The sequence below is a fragment of the Tauraco erythrolophus genome, chromosome 13 (genome assembly GCF_009769465.1).
Source record: "Tauraco erythrolophus isolate bTauEry1 chromosome 13, bTauEry1.pri, whole genome shotgun sequence".
Taxonomy (NCBI): Eukaryota; Metazoa; Chordata; class Aves; order Musophagiformes; family Musophagidae; genus Tauraco; species Tauraco erythrolophus.
This window is the reverse complement of record NC_141477.1, coordinates 274559-295295: the sequence shown is the minus strand read 5'-3', so window position 1 is coordinate 295295 and position 20737 is coordinate 274559. Positions and strand designations below refer to the sequence as shown.

The window sequence follows — 20737 nt, the reverse complement described above, 5'->3', positions numbered from 1 at the left end:
CTGCCGGGGAAGGGCCACGGGATGCTTTTGACTCTGCCGAAGCGGCCTCCTTGTCGTTGCGGATCAAAGTACATCGGAGCAGCTTTCCAGGGAAAGTGCCCAGTGCATGGGGTGCCGTCCTCGAGGACTGGAAGCTGCTGAGCCCTGGCAGTCCATGTGGGCTAATCTTTATGTCCTCTTACATTAATGGTCTTTGCAAGCAGCATCAAATCCTAGGAGAGGGCAAAGCTTAGACTTCGTACCAAGGGCGAACAGCGACTCTTAAAGCTGGTTGTGGAAGCTGCCTGCTGAGGCAAGTCCCCGCCGTGTCAGCCTATTTCTATGTGGCAGAGTCCCTGCGTACCACACGAAGGCATCACACAGCACCATCCCTAAACTTACCAGATAAATCAGACTCGACCAGAAGTCACGGCGATCTAAACGCCTTGTGAATGTGCTCCAGCATTGAAACAAATCCAGGACAAAGCCTTTGGGACAGCCTGAGGCTTTACAAAAGTCCTGTCGGAGCCTCAGGCTGCCATTTCAACACAGCGTTTCGCGCACCTCTGTGGCAATTTTCAGAAACAGCAAAACAACAGGACTCAATGCAGACTGAGCCGGCTAGACCGAGTCTGTTCTCACATTCTCCTTGCAGAGACTAATTACCAATCAGTCTCTCTACTAGTGCAACGTGAAGGAAACCAACAAGCTTACATTCTTTTCAAATAAGTTACTTTTCCTTGAAATACATGCCTTAAGAAAAAAAGCAACAAACAAAATTTATATTATGTTTATCCTCAAACATTGATAACTTTATAGCAGAATTCTTACTCCCAGGACTTGCCTTCACTGATTCATTAATAGCACAGGAACCACAAATGAACAGAAAATTAGATTTCAGTCTCTTTGGTAGGCAACCAACTCCCATTTTATCAGGCGGACAGGCTGACCGCAGGGTTCTTCCCTGACACCCGACTGAAGAGAAACCATTACCCGAGAAAGACGGGGAAAAAAAAAAAAAAAAAAAAAAGTGTTAAATGAACAAAGGAAACCGTTTCATCCCTTACTTGCGGAGCGGGGCCGGCCGCGGGCGCTGCGGGAAGGGCGGCAGCGGGGACTCGCCTCCCGCGGCGGGACGCTGCGGAGCGAGGATGCACAGGCGCCCGCGGGGCCAAAGTCTGCGCTGGAACGGGCCGCCGCCTCGCCCCGGGCTGGCCGAGCCCCGGCCCGACGGCGGCACCGCCCGCTCCCGCGGGCACGCCCCGCAGGGCGCTGGCCGCCCCGGGCCGCGCCGCCGGACCCCGCACCCCCCGCCCCCGACCCTACGGCGGCTTCCCCGCGGAGGCCGGGCTGCTCCGCCCGCGCACACGGAGCCCGGGTCGCGGACACCCCCCTCCCCGCCCCGCCACGGCCGCCCACCGGGCGCACCTGCCCGACCTGCCCGCCGCCGGTTCGATGCCCCACGGCCTGGCGGGGCCCCGGCCGGGCCAGGCGGGTGCTCGGCCCCCCGGAGCGGCGAGTGGCGAGCCCCGGGCACGCGGGGGCCACGGGACAGGGCTGCAGCACGTGGGCACCGGCACCTACCTGCCGCGTGGGGCGGGAGGCGGCGGGGCGCGGCCCCCCCAGCGGGCCCTCCCCGGGGACGCACCGGGCGCGCCGCGGCGGGGCGGGGCGGGGCGGAGCGGCCCCTTTAAAGGCACCCGGTGATGTCACGGGGCCGCGCGCCGCGCTCCCGCGGGAGCACAACAAGAGTCACGCTCGCAGCCGCCGGGGCGGGCGGGCGAGGGGCGGGGCCCGCTGGCGCGCACCAATGAGTGGGCTCTCCGCGTCAGAGGCCCCGCCCCGCGCAGCGTCACGGCCGCCGTTGCGCCCCCCGGCCCGTTGCACGGGAGCGGCCCGGCCCGAGGATGCGGGAAGGGTCGGCGCTGCCCGGCGCGCCCGGCGCCGCCCCGGTGCCCGGCTTCCTGGCCAAGCTCTGGGCGCTGGTGGAGGACCCGCAGAGCGACGACGTCATCTGCTGGAGCAGGGTGAGCGCGGCCCGCGAGGCCCGGCCCGGCCCGGCCCCGCCGGCGGGCAGCCGCGGCGGCAGGAAGCGGGTGGCGGGCGGGCGGACTCGCGCAGAGGACGCTGCGCGGCCCGCGGGGGCGGCGGCCCCGCTACCGGGAACGGGTCCTGCGGGGGGGGGCGGCGGGGCCTGGCGGGTCGCTGCAGGCGGCGGCCGGGGAGGGCCCCTCGAGGAGGAGGCGGGTCGGGGCGCCCCGAGACCCCCGCCCGGCCCTGGGCAGCGGCCGTCCCCGAGGCGGGTGCGAGGGGTAACGGTGAGGCCCCGGCGCCTTGCCGGGGAGAGCCCCGCGGTGCGGGGGGGGCGGCACGGGCACGCGGGGAAGCGCGTCTGCTGGCGGGCGGTGCCCGGCGGTGCGGGGGGTGCCGGTGCGGCCAGCAGCGAGCGGGCTGGCTTCGGGCAGCGCAGCACAGCCGAGCACTGAAATCCCAAATCACGCGTGGTTGGCGCAAAGCGGTGACTCGGGAGAAAAAGCACTTTAAGAAGCGGTTAACGGCTAATTTCTTCCTCCCGGGGCCAGGGAGCCCGGCCGTGCTGCTGCCCCGTGCCGTCAGGCACAGCCCGCCACACGCACACGGACTGGTCGGGCATCTGGTGCAAACGCGGGGTTCGTTTTGTTCCCGGTCACTTTTAAATCCGTAGGTGTTTCTCCGCTTTTTTTTTTTTTCAGAGATTGAGTCTTTACAAAGACGAAAAGAAAATATTTTTGTTCGCTTTGTGAACAGCATAAAAATGATCCAACGACATTCCCAGTTTCAGGAAGTTTGGACTTGAGAATATGATAAATCTGAAGCTGCTAGTGTCACAGTTACCCTTTTTCACTGCTGGGTTGTGTTGTCTGAACTTTTAGTAACTCTGCAACGTTGCTTGGTTATTTTTAGTGGTGACATAGTGCATACAGTGGAAGAATCTCGTCAGGAGAGGGGCAGCTCTGATCAAGGGAGATAAAAGCCCTCTAGTGGCATGAATTCCATTGTGCTGGAGCAATATTTATGTTTCCTGTGGATGAAGAGAGCAGCAGATACGTGGGGTTTTTAAATTATTTTTCTTTGGATTTAGACCAAAACTTCAGGGCTTTAGAAAAGTCTGCCGTTCATTAGGAATGTTCTGTGTAACTATCTTTTTGGATTCAAACTCTTTAGTACACTCCCAAGTACTCAGAAGTGCTCGTACAGACAACCCCTTTTGCTACATGTTTTGTTGTAGGAGCTGTCTCTGTTGATTTATGGTGTTGACTTATGAGCAACACCTTAGAAAAATTGTGCTTGTTCTCTAACTGCTGCTTTTGCTTATTTTCTAGAATGGTGAGAACTTCTGCATTCTGGACGAGCAGAGGTTTGCCAAGGAGCTACTCCCCAAGTACTTCAAACACAACAATATCTCCAGCTTCATACGACAGCTTAACATGTGTAAGCATCAGCTGCCCTTGTGTATTCTTTCTGCCAAGATCTTTGCTACTTGGCATCGATTTGAATTTCTTTAAGCAAACCAAGTGACTTGGCAGGTCTTTCACTGCTGAAAACCTGAATTCTGGTCTTGAGTTTGCTTTGCAAAAGAAAAGAATAACACTAGAGCTTGGCTTAGTCTTTGTTTTCTGTGATTCAGCTCTGAGTCCTCTTGAGCAACGACCGTAAAAAATATTGTTAAAAATATTGTTCCGTGGGCTGGTACCTAAAGTTATTATTTCGTGTGCTGGTACCTAAAGCTTGGGTAGAGGTCTCTTGACTCCAGTGGTAGTGTTAATGGTAATGGCAACAGCAAACTAATGTGTACCTAGAGGACCAAAGGCTGTATCTACACCCGTGCATCTAGTATAGGCAAAAAATTTGCCAGGGTCATGCTGTTACCTGCATTGCTGTGTTGAAACAAGATTAGTCACGCTGATGGATTGAGGTGGACTAAGTTTTTCTCTCTGTGCTAGACTTGTGAGCGTCATGTAGCATCTGTTATATAACGTGTAACTTGTACAGGCAAAGAAGCTGGAGTGAGGTGGTAATTCAAAGATAGAGCACAAAGTGCAGGGCTGCAACACACAGCAGAAATAGTTGCTCTGCGGTAGATAGCTTATGGGCTTAGTGAAGGTACAAACTGCATAGAAGATGGATGCCTTAGTTGGAATTTCCATTTGGAGTAAGGGGGAGCAACTCTCTGTCCTTGCCTGGTAGGTTTGCCTGGTGTCTCTAGCTGATGGCTATTTAGATTTTGTCAGACCTGAGAGAGAAAGCGTACATTTAGCTTCTTGACACAGGGTGGATGCTGCTGTTTGTGTCAAGTGTTGAGACTCCATCACTTGAGAGTCAAAGGATAATGCAAACAAGCAATTATAAGTTGCCTTGTAGCAAGGATAAAGGCTAAAATGCAAATATTCCTATGAAGACATGCAGTGTGACGGTAGCCTCCTTTTCCTGCTGGACCTATCCTAGCGTTGAGTAAAGTTTTCTAATGATCGCGGTGTTGGGACGCAGTGAAACTGGAATCCGTTAACTATGTTAAAATCTTGAATGAGGAGGGATGTAGATTGGTCTGTCAACTGTGTTTTGCACCTACCCCGTGGTACCTGAAGCAGTGATGGAAATAGTGCTGGCAATGTCTTATTTCATGCAGGCAGTCTGGTGTGGAGAAAGCACTGTGCGTGCATGCGTTTGCATAGGCTGAGAACTAATTTCCTTAACTTTATTCTGTAGACCCTGGTGGTACAGGATGGCATTTGTTTTGATATGTAGTTGTCTGGGATTACAGGCATGAAAGGGAAGATGCACTCTTCTGCTGCTTTCGCTGGGATAAGGTTTTATTCAAGATGTCCTAATAAATCTCATTTTGCGCTAACTTCTGTGATTATTTGGACATCACTATCTTGCCTGCGGACACTAGCTGGCCTCTGCCATGCGTGCTGTTTGTACAGCCTGCAAGGTCATTTGATGGTATTGTGGACCTGTTCTCTAGCTGCGAAGGTCAGAGCAGTCAAATCATTGAGCACCAAAGAAAAGCTGCTTTTACTAGGCTGTTTTGCATAGTTTCTGCTCCTAGTAACTGTAGTGCTGTAGGTGTTTCAGTAGCCCTGGGTTTTTCTTTAGCTATGTGTTGTAACAGTCAGCCTTGCACTTACAGAAATGACTTTGTTAATCCCTTTCCACAGATGGTTTCAGGAAGGTGATTGCCCTGGAGAATGGTATGATTACAGCAGATAAAAGCTCAGTCATTGAGTTCCAGCATACTTTCTTCAAGCAAGGGAAGGCACATTTGCTGGAAAACATCAAGCGAAAGGTACAGTCTAAGCATGTATTTACATTGTAAAAGTAGCTAATCAAGAGCAAGTCTGGAGATTTCAAACACTTTATAGCCAACAAATTCCTTGTTAACCAAGGCTGTGCATCAGCAAGCCTTTGTAGCTCCCTCCCAAATGCCAGACTAATGCTTGGCTTGGCTTTCTCATGCCAGCTCTTAGACAAAACACACCCTGCTGTTGTTTAGCAATGCGCTGGAATAGGACCACAGTCTTCATAGCTGTCAAACTAGAGCCCTTTTTCCATAGAGGGTTCATATACACGATTACAGATTACCGTGGTCTTCAATTCTGCCAGCATAGCAGAGTTGGAAAGAGTCACGAAGTGAAAGAAGTAAAAGAAAGTGCATTTCCATTTGGTACTAATTGGAAATTAGCAGGGACATCAGTAATCAGTTCATTTGTGTGAGTTAGTATAAATTACATTGTTCCTCCAAAACTATGTTGTCACTTCTACATCTTTAGTAGCACTTTGCAGTTTTCTTTTGTGCATTCAGGCCTTGTCTGACCTGTTTCTGCGAAGATATTTATCCTCTATTGGCACATTACAGCCCATAATATCCTGGCTGCCAGAGAAAGAGTATCATGATACATCATCTTGACATTTGAACTGCATAATCTTTTCTTTAGAATGTCATAATGTGGTAGCTGCATTGCCCAAGTTAATAAAAGCACAGGGTAGGCTTGAGAGTCACAATTGTGTTTTGATTGATTCTTCACTGAGCTGTCTCTGCTCAAAATCACAATTGATTAAATATAGTTGTGCAGTTGCTTCTCTGACTCAGGCCTGCGCTCTTCCCAGGTGCCGTAATCGCTAACTTGCCTTGGATGGCACACCTTGCTTGCTGGTGTGTTGGGGCAGTCAGCTGGTGACGTTGTGCGTGGCACCATGCATCTCGGGGGTGTTGCGCTGGGTGGAGTGTTCTAGATGGAAAGACAAAAGCTCTAGTTCATGCCAAGGACGTTCATAGGAAGCTATCGAATAGGTTGGTGAAACATATTCTTTGTTGCACAGGAAACGTCAGTGACTTTTTTGCAAAATGTCTGTTAGTTTTTCTTGCTCTTCTACTGCCCGGAACGGAGCCGTATTTCACTACTTGCTGTAAACTGTATATCGAGCCCCTGCCAGGAGCACAAGCTGGAACGCAGGACTTGCTTTACTTACGCCCTCTGAGTGTTAGCTCTGCTGGTGTGCTTCAGTGGTGGCATCCTTATTACCTAGTCAGAGATTCTGAAGGGAGCAGTTCCTTGCAGTTGGGCAGAATGTTTTAGTTTGGCCCTTTTTTTCGAGGAAGGCTGACTGCATCTGAGATATCCACCTTCTGTCTGCGTCTTTTGGGTGTCTTCTCCATGGAGAGGTGGTATCCTGAAGAGAAAGCAGGCAGCCATGAATTTCATTTGGGATACAACTCGTGTGCCTTAGTGTAAGATACTAGCTGCAATGAATAGTGAAGCATCTAAAAATGTAGACAGAGAGGAGAACTGTCAGGCTGTTCAGTCCATCCTTTGTAACCCTGGATCATGTTAAAGTGGTTACTTATTTCTGTGGAGTGATTAATTACATAACAGTCTGCGAGCCAGCCTGCGTGGAAGTTCCCTAGCACTTCAGTGGGCTGATTCCGGATGCTTTCACTTCCCTCTTGGAATTGAGTAGAATAGTAAGAAAGATGATAGCGTGCGGTAGGTTGGAAGGGACTCGGGTGGTTTTCTCGTGCAACTCCGTTCGGTTCGATCATCCTCAGTATTTGGCTAAATGACTTTTCAAACTATGCCCACAAAACCTGGACATGTCATTCAGACACGTGATGCACCAGACCTATCTTTTTCAAAATCCTGAATTCTGTGTTAGCCACCAGTGCCACTACTGCAGAGGGAGTTGCTGTAGGAATTGGAAAATTTTGACTGTGGAAGTGTGGGGAGGAGGGAGTGAGCTTTTGGCTTTCTGATGACACTTCCACCATCATTTTAAGAGGTGGCACGCACGGATTCTGCTGTAGGCAGAAAAACAGCTTGGGCATACTTTCTGGAGACAAGTCTCCATAATTTTGGAATGTCACTGAGTGGAAAGGTAATCAATGAAACACCAGTATAGGAATCTACAATTCGAGTGGCGTGGGACAAATTTTCAAATCGAGTAGGATGCATCTAATTAGACTCCTCTCCCCACCCCACGCCTGTAATTTAATGGAAGTTTGTTACTCTTGTGCTGGCAGATTTACCCACGTGGAAAAAGGAACATTATCATCCCGTTCATACCCCACTGTCAGTTCTGTTTTCATTTTGGCTGGTGTCTTACTCTGACACTAGAGGGCAAGCTGTCAGCAGAGATGTCAGAGAACCCCCCAGGGAAGGCCCTTTTCAATCAGTGGTAGGTTTTTGTCATGAATTACAGTGGTGAATCTATGGTCTACTTGAACAAAGTGCTCATCTCGTTTTCATCGACCTCTTGTCTTTTTCATACGGTGTAGACTGACCCAAGGGCTGTCGTGAACAGCGATTGCAGTCTGTTGTGATACGTAAGAATTACAGCGTTACCTGATGTTTTAGTGGAGTTTGTACCTGTTCTTCTACAGAATAACTACACTGTTCCCATAGAAAGGAGTGTGCAAGGCACTGTTTGTAGTAAAGCATGTGTAACCTGGTCCTATCTTAGGTATCTGCAGTAAGAACTGAGGATCTCAAGGTCTGTACGGAGGACTTGCACAAAGTACTCTCTGAAGTCCAGGAGATGAGGGAGCAGCAGAACAACATGGATGTCAGACTGGCGAACATGAAGAGGTAGACTCCGTCTGTTTCAGAGGCACTTACATGTTGAATGTGGCTTATGTCTGATGGAGCTTGACTCTGAATGTGGGTTTCATTTAAACTGGAAACAGGTGAAACTATTTTTTTTTCCTAAGAATCCCCATTCCACCCCACACAACATTCTAAATCTTGCTGGTTTTGTGATTCAGTAACAGACCAGAGATTAAGACTGGGAGTTCGTTGACTATCTTGAGGTTTCATTTTGGTTGCCATCACCTGTTGTAGCTTGTTAGGGTGATAAAAGCATTTCTTTTTCTAAACACAAAACACAGTTAGATGCAATGAAGGAGAGAGAATGTGTTTGGTTTTCTTATTAAATGGAAGTGGACTTTGCATGTCCTTATCTCTGTTCCCTCAGATCCTTGTTGCATAGGCACTGGTAATTCATTCAGATCATTGGCAAGCAGGTATCAACCAGAGTTTGGGAGACACCTTCACTCCACTCCCTGTGTTCCTTTAAAAACAAACAAACAAAAATTCCAAACACAAACTTCGAAACTGTTCTGAAGTGGTCTGTGTTACACTCAGCCCGTTTGCAAACCCCAAGTCTTTATTCTAAGGCTTTGAGGCTTTGAAGGAATACCTCAGATCAAGATTATTGGTGGAGCAGCAGCGGATAAGAATGTCCTTATTAGTGAGTGTTTGGTCCTGCCTGATGGAAAATGGAGTTAATTTAACCCAGGGTTTATACTAGTGGATCAGATTAACCAATTGTTAGCTATCTACAGAAGGAATGTTGCCATTGGTCCTGCAAGGTACTGTGAAAGTCTGAAAGCGGTAAAACTAGAGCGTATAAAGTAAACTCTGTTCATCCTCTGTCTTCTGATTTATTCTGCATTGCAGAGAAAATAAGGCCCTGTGGAAAGAAGTGGCAGTTCTAAGGCAGAAGCACAGTCAACAACAGAAGCTGCTGTCTAAGGTACCATTGCAGCATCTTCAGTGCTACCATCCTTACTCCTGCCTCTGTGCTAGCTGACGGCATTCTTTGCTGATGTAGAATGACAAATGACACAGAGCTGAACAGGCTGTATTAGTACAGCGTAAAGAACGTTCACAGTTCCTGAGCGTCCCAGAAGTAGCGCAGCAAAGAACCACGAGCAAAATGCTAAGGAAAAGTAGTAAAAAGGATTTCAATGTGTTTGAAATCTCAGTGAATCTTACTTGGAGAGAAATCAAGCTGACCTGGGGTAAATGTGGGCTGGAGGCAGTGCATGGTAACAGGAGCCTAAAACAAGAGATTGCAGGCACATGGAATGGAGTCTGGGAAAGATCTTGGACCAAGGTAGACTCAGATCGCTCAAGAAGTCAACTTGGAACCCAGAAACTATAGGAGCTTCTGCACTGGAACAAATTTTCTCTGGTTTATCCCTCAGCTGTTTCTGATCTGGAATCCTCTAGTGACTTGTGGTGTTATATTACATTTAAAAAAAAAAAAGAGAAAAACCAACTGTGTCCAAGTGAGATAATTTTTCAATGCCATTTGTAACTATCGTTTTGGTTTTTAAGACATGAACACAAATGGATATTTAATTTACCTATTAATTTCAATCACATAACTACATAATTTTGTAGTAAAATCTGAGTTAATAACTTAATATTATGATTGCTATGCTGACCACTTGTTTTTGATTTTTTGTTTTTCCTTTTTAGATTCTCCAATTTATACTAAGCTTGATGCGAGGAAATTATATTGTTGGGGTCAAAAGAAAAAGGTAATTACTGGGTAGGTCACAAATCAGTGTTAGATAGGAATTATAGGGATAAATCAGCTTTTAGAAGCAAGATATTTTTCTTAATGTGCATAAAGAATATTTTTATCACTTGTATTTTTTAGTCAAAGCTGACGGAAGTTGAATAAAGCATGAAATAGAGATTTCCTCATCCATGTTTTTTAGTGATAAAGAAGAGAATATACTGTACATCTTAAATTTCGAAGAGCACAGTTATCAGAAGTGGTAACTTTTAATATGTGCAAATGTGGCTGACTTACTGCAAAACCAAAAGCACGCGTAGAGTGCAGCCTGTCTGCAGTGCACTGAGAACAGCAATTTCCAAAAGCTGGTGTTCTTGAAGAGGAAGAATGGCAGTTGTTACTGCACTTATTTGGCATTGCTCCAGCTTTTCACTGTGGAACTACGTACTAAAGCTGTATGTTGTCTCAGGTCTCTAACAGATGCTGCAGGTGCTTCACCTTCCAAATACAGTCGTCAGTATGTTCGCATTCCTGTGGAGAGTGGCCAAGCCGTAAGTCTTCCCGGGGAAGGAGACAATGGGCTGGACAGGATGATATACAGTGATCTCAAAGTCTTCCTTAAAGCTGTTAATACCTTAATCTTATCAAGAAGTGCATTCCCTTTTGAAATGGGCAGCTTTAAAGCATTGCTCTGTCTGTAAAATCGTGCAAATCAGTACAACTAGTCACAGATGAAATCTGAACAGGAAATAGAAGCTGCAAGAAGAATGGAGCTTCGACATGAAAAAAGTGAGACCTTTCAGTTTACTCATGCAATTTGCTGTGTCTTGCAGATGGCTTTTTCTGAACATAATGCAGATGACGAGGATGGAAATGGTACGGGCCTCATCATTCGAGATATCACTGATACCTTGGAAAATGCCACCGACGGTCTCCTTGCTGTGGCACACACAAGTGGCAGAGCCAGGTATGTTTAAAGGACGTGGAAGTGTTAATGCTTAGGTTGTTGACTAGGCAGTTGTGTTAGTGTAAGTGATCCATATGCATTCTGGGAAACAGCCCCTCTGAATTTTTACTCGATTTGAGCATGATAGACCTGTTTGTAGGTTGACTTTTTTTACAGCATGTAGCATTGGTCATGGTCAGCAAAGCTTCTTAAGAGTTCATGTCTCTTCAGGAATGCCTGAAGGCCTATCAAGCTGGTTGGTGCTTGAAGTTTAATTTTCTGAGGCTTTTCTGTATTCAACAAATAGGCACGTACTTAACTTTTTGACTGAACAAAGACCTGAATGCATATATAGTTTACTAATAAACAACCCAAAATGTGTGTAGGTTGCTTTCCCTAATGTTACAGTAAGTGTAACGGAAGGGAACACAGTATTTTCTGTGGCCTCAGGTTCTTGTGAAAACCATTTAGTTGGTAACATCCAGAGTGAAACACAGACCCATTTGGAATCTTTTATTTCCTGAGACACTATGTTGTGAGTTTCCTTCCTGCCTAAGTCCATGTGCTGTCCTAGGGCTTTGGTCTGGCAAAATGGGGTGTTTTGCTCTGATACATGCTCTCTGTATAAGCTGTAATAAGAGATTTTTCATCAGTCTTTAGGTAAAGGCACTTTCCTTTTTTCCCTAAAGACCAACTAGTTTTTTTGAACCCTTGACTGGCTTAACTTTATTAAGTGTTAAGATTTGAGATACTAAACTTGCAGTGAGTAGTGATGAATTCTCCTGTGTGTTCTTTGGGTTCTTTGTTTCTCTTTGGGTCACATTTTAGAGAGACACAGACAGCTCTGGATCCTGGCTTACCTATTTGTCAAGTATCGCAGCCAAATGAGTTAAATTACGCAGAACCTATCCCACCAGTTCATATAAATGATGTCCACAAATCCAGTGAAATGGGAAATGTTGCTGTGGAGCTCCATACTGCACAGCCTAACGCTCCAGAAGACCCAGTGTCAGTGATTGACTCCATCTTGAACGAGAACAGCTCTGGAAACCAAAATGATCCTTTACTGGACAGGTATTAGCTTGCTTCTGGAAACTGTTATGCTGTCGTCATCTTGTGGGATCTTGTCAAAGTTTTAGAGGATGTGTTAAACAGAACATAGTGAGTTAGCTTTTTAAATGTCGTTGATGAACTGAGTTTTCTGCCCCTTTGTTAGTAGGTCTTGAAAAAGCCAAGGGTTATTAGCATCAGGCACTAAAAGCAGGGCAAGCTCCTCTGTCACGTCTCTGGTGAGGAGCGTGCCAGCCTGCTGATGGGTCAGTCTGAGGGCTGGTGAGGTCAGTCTGTGTTACGTCAGCCCCTGTGCCACCAACGACTGGCACTGCCGAGTGCTGGCAAACGGCAGATGAAGGTTAGCAACTTCAGGAGGGCACCGTGTGCTGCTTTGTTTCCAAGAACTGGATGTGGATTTGTATCCGTGGTAGTCTGATGTCATTTTGCTGTTTCTTCCTTTCTTTGCCCCTCATTTGTGCAAAGGTTCGTTTCCCTTGTGTGCTGTCAGTCAGACTCACTTCTGGGTCGAAATGCTGTGGGTTGTGGTTTCCCACTCAGCAGCACCACTGCAGAAGTGGTTCCCAGCTCTGCACTGACCCTGAGCATTACCAGTAGCATGGTTTCTGTGGCTGCAGGGTGTGCTGGAGCAAGGAGCAAGCTTTAGGTCTTTCTCCTGGCAGCTCTTCTGCTGTGGTGAACTTCAGGTGGGAAGTTCTGGGGAGGTGTCACAGCTGAAGGCCCTGTGATGTCTGGCCTCCTGGGCACTGCCGCCCGTGGGGCAGTGCCTTGGAACTGTCTGTTGCTCCTGGCTGAGTGTTCCGGGACAGGAGGTGGCCTCAGCGCCGCGAGAAGTTCAGTACTGGCGCCGTGTGTGCAGCTTCCTTTCCGCTTCGTTCACTGTCCCTTCTGTCCTGCCCACTGTCCTTGGAAACGGTACAATTTGAAATAATCTGATGTCTCAAAACAGACAGTGTTCCTTCAGGTCCGGATTATTTCCAGCCTTTACTTATCGTTTATTGTCCCCAAGTGAAAGCCATCGGGCGTGAGTTTAACCAGTTATTGGTATATAGTCTGGGATCTGAGAACAGTCGAAAGATATTGTACTGAGAGAGGAAGTGGGTGTGGAAGGAGGAACTGTTTCTTGATATGATAGCTGTTGCTGTACTTGCTGTTCACATAGTCTTGCTTGTACCTGTCCTTCAAAGAGGTGGACCGTGGAAAGTGATACAGGAATGTGATTTCATTCATTTGGCAATAAGCTGTTCTGGATTGTGACCAGCCTGCCTTGTGATGCAAAAGGAGGTCCTAACTGCTGACTGTTTCTTGCAGTAATATATAATTTTGTCTTTTTAGAGAAGAAATTCAAGATTTTCTTAATTGCATTGATGCCAGCCTTGAAGAGCTTCAAGCCATGTTATCTGGGAAGCAGTATAATTTTGGTTCTGAAGCTTTCAGCGATGTGAGTGTCTTGACTGTTTCTGATTTCTGGAAAGTACTGATGAGGTTGCATCATTCCATGCTGCAATGGGCAAGAGGAGGGGGAAAAGCAAATAGTTATGGATAGAATAGTCATTCTAGGAGTCTAACCATGTACAAGGTAACACTGAGAGCCTTTTTCAGTTCATGTAGTGTTTCTATTATGTATAACTCAAGGGGAAAAAGGAAAAAGACTGGACTCACTTCTTCTCAAGCCTTTGTCACGTATCATCACATCCTGATTATCTGTTTGCTTATGCACTATGATATGGAATGAAACTCAGCTATATACCTGAAATCACTGGGAAATGCGGTGTCCTTTTCTCCTGTGACCTCAGCTTACTGCCAGAGGTTGAAAATATGTTGCTGTAGGCTGTTAAAAGGAGAGGCTGTTGCCTGAGCATTCACATACCATTCAGGGAGTTGCACTGGCACCCCCCGAGACTAATGGCGAGGACCAGAGTCACTTCGCAAGCAGGCAGGCTGTCAGCTGCTCTTATCTTGCAGCTTCTGCTGACGGTTGTAGCCTCCCTATCTTCTGGTATGTGCTTCCTGTGTACCTAGTGCCAGCAGAATATGGGAAACACTGAAAAAGTCCTAAACTTAGGATAAACATGACTTAGCAACAGCCAAAACATCAGTGTGTTATCAACATTATTCCCACACTAAATCCAGAACACAGCACTGTACCAGCTGTGAAGAAGAAAGCTAACTCTATCCCAGCTAAAAGCATATCAAAGTTCACAGCTTGCAGCCAAAGGCTGCAGCAGTTCTAAGTTAGTAGTGCTAAACACACGGTAGATACTGTAACCCCTGCATCCTAGTGCTAAATGATTGACTCTGAGCCACTCATTCTATTTAAAACTCACTGATTTAAGCCAAACAACTAGTATTTCTTAACATAGGCCGGTGGAGGAGCCACCTTCCCTGTGCTTCAGTGGGTGGAGTGGTGTGCTGGATCCTGCTGTCCTTTCAGGAGCTCTCTGAAATTTTGTTTTAAGCACCTTATTATATGACGTATGGTCTGGGTTTATTTTCAGACGTTTAATCCTGAGCTGCCGGCCCTGGATATGAACTTGACGGAAACTTCCCCTGGTATGGAAAATGTAAGAGTAAGATTTGCTTTTATGATGAGGAGGGTTAATACGATCTTCAGAGCTAAATTTTGGCTGATGCAGTATGAGGGTAGGGACTGGATTGGTAGCACAGGATGAAACTGCCATTTTACCGAGTCCTGCTGACCCCGTGTTTTCAGTTATCGCTACTGGCATATATGAATTTAAGAGGGTTCTCAAGATAATTCCAAGTGTTTTTGTTCCTAGCTGCAGTAATACACTCAGTGGGCTGATTTAAACTGCCACTTTGCTTCGAATAACATGTTCTTTGCTCTCCGGATACACCTGAGAACATAAGGAATAGGGAAGCACACTGGTGTCTGTTGAATCAGCTGTTTGTATTGAGGAATTTTTTTATCCCTATCTGGTACTTCCGTATCTTCTGTTTAGAACAAGGAGGCTAGCAGATCTTGTCTGTTTTGGGGCTAAGTATGTGAGAACAGCTTCTTGGCTTGTTTCTCCTAGCCTCAGGGATTCCCATGATGTCTTTTAGCCAAGTAATAACTAGGTCTGGGGTTATAGTTCAGATGAGATTGTGTCTCTTCAGTCTGTCCGAGGACTGAAGGAAAAGTACTAAATGAAAAAAACAGTGCAATATGCTGTATTTATTCTGAACGTGGCTGTATGGAGGACATTACAAAAGTTCAGTGCAAATTTACTTGTCTTGGTCCAGTTCCTTAAACTGACTCGTGTTAAAAACCTGTGCAAGTGTTGTTTATTTTGCAGTCCTGAAAGAATATTTGAACTAAGACTTCCCAGCCATAAGAGCTTAGATTGCATCTGAGGTAAAATGCAGCTGTGTTCAAGCAGTGCTTGCAAAATTTAATTATATTGATGAAATCAGGTTTAGCAGTGTTATTCCAACAAGAGAGACTATCATAAAGCTTCTGGTTTGGAAAGTAAAATAAATATTTGCTACTCAGAAGCTTGTTTGGCTTTAAGTTCAGTTTGTAGTTCACTGTGTCTTCTTCTGAGAGCTCCCGTTTGCTGGCCCTGGTGTGCAACGATGGGCTCGTTGTCAACTGTTTCATGTCTCTTCCCTCCTTCTTTCATCTTTAATTTTGTTAACCAGTCAGTGAAGACTTGGATTTTGTTCTTGTTTAAGTGTTGTGTCTTACTCCCTGTCTGTTTTGCTTCAGATTCCAAACTTGGCAGAGAGCACTGAAGATCCGGGAGCAAGTGAGAGGGAAACGACGGGAAGCAAAGGTGGGCAGAAAGGAACGCTGAGAGCTGTGACAGCTCCAGACTCTTCCAAAACTGTATATTGAAATGGAATTTTTGTAGCCTGTAATAGGGTTTATCTCCTCTTTTGGTCCGGGTTTAAAATTTTTGTGAAGACTGGGATGTTTGACTGATCTTGATGAAGCTGTGCCTCAACCTTGAGAGGCCCCATCCTATTCCCCATGTTGGTGTTAACCATTTCCTTTTTCTTGTACATGACAGAGTGCCACAATAGGGAGCAGAACTGCAAATGTCCTTGTGGCAGTATCTCCTACGGGGACTGTGACCCCCACAAACTCAGTGCTGCCGCTGTGTGCCACACGTATGGGGGGCTTGGAGTGCACCTCAGATAATCGATCCTAAGGGACACAGGAGCCTTAGCTCCAGCCCTGCAGCTGTGGCTGTAGCCTCTCAGAGCTCAGCTGTATGGTTTGCTTTAGTGAACCAGGGTTTGAAGCAGCCTCTCCAGTTTCCCTTGTCTTGAATAAGCGCCCTCGCTTACGTGACGCAGGAGCCTGGAGTTTAAACCGTTTGTTTTCCCTCAGATATGCAGCTGATACAGTACAGGGCCAATCCCCTGCTTTCGCTGTTTGAAGAACTCCCTTCAAGTGAAGCTGCAGGGAAGACAGAGGATCTGAAAGACTTCCTGCTGCCCGCCCCAGAGGAGAAACCTCCTCTTCATCCTCCGTCGGGTAGCGGGGCTGCCTTGCCACTAGCAGCTCCAGCAAGCCAGGCTGAGTCTCTGGATGCTCTGGGAATGGGTGATCCGCCTCTCCTCCCGGAGGATGGGAATGGCGAGTATAAACTGTTTCCACTCTTGCTCCTCAGTCCTGTTGCTAACTTCATAGAAGAGGCCTCTGAGATAGAAACTTCTTGAACTCACATAACATCTGTAACTGGTGTAGAGATGGGAAATAGACAGCAAAGAAATAGTTCAGCGAGAAGTTTGACCTCTCTTCTCACCTGCTTCTTGGGTGTCGTGTTCTGTATAGACAAAAGAAAGTTCTATTTCTACAAGCAATGAGCACATCTGGAAAAACTGAAAACAAGCTCAAAAAGCTGGTGGGAGTGAAGGCACTGGGCAGAGGGGAAGAGCAACCTCCCTGTAAACACACAGCAGTGTATCCTGTAACTTTTTATCCAGTATCCTTATTGCAAGAGGAAATCTGTTTGTATCCTATTTGTAAAGTTTGGCTGTTTTTTTTCTTTGTTGGAGTGGTTGTTTTTGTTTGGTTTTTTTAATTAGCTGGATAGTAATGTGGTGTGTAATATTTTAAAATGGATTTTACTCTTTCTGAGAGCCTGCTTCAGTAGGTGGCTTGTCTACTGTTTAGAATTAAGATTTTTTTTAAACTTTGTTTTTAATTTGAGATTTCTCTTTGATAGTTTGTGGCTACAGTTGTTTGCATCTGCTTAGATCACTTTCGTACTCCTGGATTTGCTCCTAGGTACAGGGAACATTTTTCCTATGGAAAATTAAATTTTAACTGCGGAATATTACTTTTTAACACGCTAACACACATCCATTGCCACGGATTGTAGGTGTTGTGGTAGGAAGTGCTTGCCACCCTGTGTAATGCTGATTTCTCATGCACATTGCATGGCAGTTCTAGGGTAACTTGCACCTAGCTCACAGGTCATCTGTCCTCAGAAGTCTTGAGTAGAACTGATTCACGTCTAGCAGAGTCCAGCAGCTGCCCTGAAAATGGGGGGGTGGGGAGGGGGAGTTGTGGGGTAACTGGCATTGACACAGGATGTTACATTAAGATTTCTCTTCTGCTTGCAGTAGGTAGTAGTGTACCTGACCCTATGTGACCACTGGACTTGCTGCGTTTTCTGCTTATGGAATCTTACAGCTAAAGTAACCAGATGCATTTGAGTCTTTTGACAGTGAATTACAAAAACTAATGTCTGCTTAATCAAAAAACCTTTCCTCAGAATTCCTTTCTACACTGTTTTCCTAACTTCTTTGAGGAGCTGTAATTTAGACATCAGCACCTGGTGTCAGTGGAACAGTAAGTTCTTCTTCACTGAGACCATGTTTGTAGCAGTCTGCCACTGGCCCCACACAAACCTGAGATCTGCTGTAGCAATACAAGACTGGTGGGGCTGGAAGAGGCCTGGAGACAGGTAGAAAACCAGTTGTACAATATCATGTGACATTTCCTACCAGCACAATTACTTGAACATTTTTTCGGTTTTAGGAATTCAGCCTACCTACAGGCTTTGTTCTCTCGGAAGTTTCTGAACTAAAAAGTTTTGGGTTCCTGTAATATTCAAGAATCCAAAGTACTTTGATATTCTGAAGCCTACTAGATAGTGCATGTTACCTATGCTGGCCTTACTTAATTGGATTTGTGCTTCATTTTCAAGTCTTTGAGTTGCAAAGGAGGATCTTGCTACTGAGTGTATGTGTAATGCCTTCAGTGTCATTTTATTCCCATGCTTCTGTAACTGTTCTTTACCTCGTGACCCTTCATGTTTGTATCTTTTGAATTGCCTTTTGTCAAGTACGTCTTATTCTAGCCTTTCCTAGTCTTTCTTTTGCTTACTTCTTCAGACAGAAGGCTGAATAGTTTCCAGGTTTTGTGAGCTAAAGAGAGGGGGAAATGAGTGAACTGTGTATCTGTCTTGGCCTCTGGTTTAGTTTTTTTTTATATTATTTCTTCCCAAAGGCCTCAATTTTGCCAAGAGTGAAACAGTAAAAAACAGATTTTTTTCTGTGCTGTTTTGTCAGCACAGTGCAGACAACACAGTTCTTTGAGAGGCTGATCTTCTGTAACTCTGACTTCCTGAACAGGTTAGACTGACGTGTGGTTCCTGTTACAGATTACTGTCATGTTCTTCCATCATGGAGTCCTCTGATCTCAGTGCATCTCACCATCAGATGTTTGATCTGGTTGCATAATAGTTTTCTAATACACTTTCTCTCTTAAGTTAAGAAACCAAGACTTAAGAAAGCTGCAAATAAAAGCTTGTTCATCTGTGTGTGGTTTATGTACTGGTCTCGGAAAAGTGTTTATGCAAGTTTCCCAAAAAAGACTGCAATGGAAAGGGGACGGCTGAAGAGCAAAAAAACATGCTGAAGTAATTAAACTCAAGAATTGCAAAACCATTACTGTGTTTCTTGTACTTTGTTTTTGTACATGTTCCTGTGTGTGCCAATACTTCCTGAACCTGTTTACTGAATTTTCTAGAAGGGACTCTGGGGGGTACCTCACTGTGCCACTGCTACTGGTTCAAAAATAACTGAAACACTCAGGTTAGCAGCATCTGTTTTCAGAGCTGTCAGTGTGAGAAAGAAGGGAGTTGTAACTCTGCCCACCCAAAACTCTCAGCACTCTTTGAAAAGTGTGTTAGTAACAACCAACTACAATGTAAATTCTGCTGTTTGGGGTTTTTTTTTCTACCACCTTTTCCTTTCCTTAACTTTTTGGAGACAAGGTTTCAGCTGGGATGGGATGCCCAGATGACTCTTTCTCTGTTGGCCAACTCACAGGGTGGTCATTCAGCCCAACCACTGTGCAAGTGCCCCTGCACTGTGTGCAGGGCAGCCGGGTACCAGCCCTGCCCAGCCTCGTTACCTTTTTCCCAAAAAGCCCTTTCTCCCTGGGGCTCTGCCTGCTGCGCTAGATGTAGTGCACCAGTGCGAGTGTTCTTTACAGATCCCAGTAAGAAGGGCCCTCAGCTCCATAATGTATTGATTAAAATACCAGTTAGTGGAGGTAACATGAGAAGGAAACAGGGAATGGCACAGACAACCTCAGCATCAGGCAGAGCTCTGCTCTGGGCATGGCACACTGTGCAGAGCCCATGCCAAGGTGAACTGGCACCGTGGGCTTTACAGTTTTTGTAGGATTTTCCTAGCGGTAAAGAACTCTCTTCACCATTTCCACTGCCAAGAAAAAGGATGTTTGTATGAAAACGTGCTGCTCGGCTTCAAGATAAGGGCAAGGAGCCGGCAAGGTGCCATCGCCGGGAGCCGAGGACAGGCTCCTCTGTCGGGATTAGCCGGGTGAGGCTGTCCGCAGCTGAGCGATCCCCGCGGCACGGCGGGCCTGGCGGCAGCGGGTCGCCCACCCCCGCGTGCAACAGCCGCCCGTTCGCACGCTGCGCCACGACTCGGAGCGGGGTTTGTGTCACCCGCGACCGCGGTTGCTTCACTGCAACGCGAGTTTCCTTCCTCCTCCCGCGCCAACGGGGGCGGCTGCTGCTCGTGCTTCGTGATCATCGTGCCCGTCTCTGGGGAAGGAAAGGCCGCTTTGCCGTGGCTTCCATGCGATGAGGATGGACAGAACACACCCAGGCGCAGCAAACAGTGTGAGGAAGGGAAAAGTGCCCCTCGCGCTCCTTTCGTAATGATTTTTCCGGGCTGGCCCTCCCCGTGACCGCCCCAGCCTGGCCATCAGTTTTTAATCTCATATGGCGGTGTGCTTGATAACACTGACCTTCCCAGAATAGGAGAAAAACTTACTTTGATCTGTGTCTCCTGAACTGTGATGCCATTGTGCTGTTGCCTCCTAACAAGACTGCCCTTCTGAAAAGCAGTACCTGCGTGTCACAGCTCGCCAAGGCAGGAGCACGAGGTTCTACCGAGGGTCATCTTAACCTACAGGTGTCTGTGCTTGCATCCTGTAAAGGACAAAAGATTTCTCCTCCCACTGTCCTCCCAACCAAAAACGTAAATGTAAATATGAATATATAAATAGATATACATCTTTTTTTTTTTTTTGTCAAGCAGTTTGAGATTCAGCTTCCTGATTAGCACATACCTTGCTGGGGTATTTTCAGAGGCATTTAGACCTTAAGCTGGTTAGATGTCCTCTTTAATTACAGGTGTAACTGCAAATACAGGAGGTGGTAACAAATTAACTGAACAGACGATTCTCTAGGCCATGCCTGATAAACAACCACAAGGATATAAAGATTTTTCTAATCAAATACAGGAATGAAAACTGTGTGTAGTAAAATCACCAGCTTGAGGGGAACTGAGATCAGAATGTTATAACCTGAAAAGAACCAAATTCAAACTCATACCAATAACATTGTAATAATTAGATCAATGTTAATAACAAATAGTAAAAAAAAATCACACTTCTATATA

General features: G+C 46.5%; 1 protein-coding gene across 2 annotated transcripts; it reads left to right on the top strand.

The window, feature by feature from the left end:
* Window positions 1-1886: 1886 nt before the first annotated feature.
* On the top strand, window positions 1887-18630 carry LOC104381432 (heat shock factor protein 3). Of its 2 annotated transcripts, none has more exons than XM_086619479.1 (13): window positions 1887-2006; window positions 3342-3450; window positions 5178-5305; window positions 7978-8102; window positions 8973-9048; window positions 9780-9841; window positions 10292-10373; window positions 10656-10789; window positions 11597-11842; window positions 13175-13280; window positions 14338-14403; window positions 15552-15618; window positions 16179-18630. In XM_086619479.1, exons 1-13 carry the CDS (start codon window positions 1887-1889, stop codon window positions 16508-16510), a joined length of 1653 nt encoding a protein of 550 aa, XP_086475605.1. In that variant the 3' UTR covers window positions 16511-18630. The 2 variants fall into 2 exon arrangements, with proteins under 2 accessions (XP_086475605.1, XP_086475606.1); XM_086619480.1 differs by having other exon boundaries at window positions 14338-14409.
* The last annotated feature ends 2107 nt before the right edge of the window (window positions 18631-20737 follow it).

What these genes read in the sequence shown, in the direction of transcription:
- LOC104381432 (XM_086619480.1), top strand. Translation starts at nt 1,887, where the DNA reads ATGCGGGAAGGGTCGGCGCTGCCCGGCGCGCCCGGCGCCGCCCCGGTG. An exon ending in ACGTCATCTGCTGGAGCAGG is followed by an intron (nt 2,007 to 3,341) that starts GTGAGCGCGGCC and finishes CTTATTTTCTAG; the next exon opens with AATGGTGAGAACTTCTGCAT. An exon ending in AATGATCCTTTACTGGACAG is followed by an intron (nt 11,843 to 13,174) that starts GTATTAGCTTGC and finishes TTGTCTTTTTAG; the next exon opens with AGAAGAAATTCAAGATTTTC.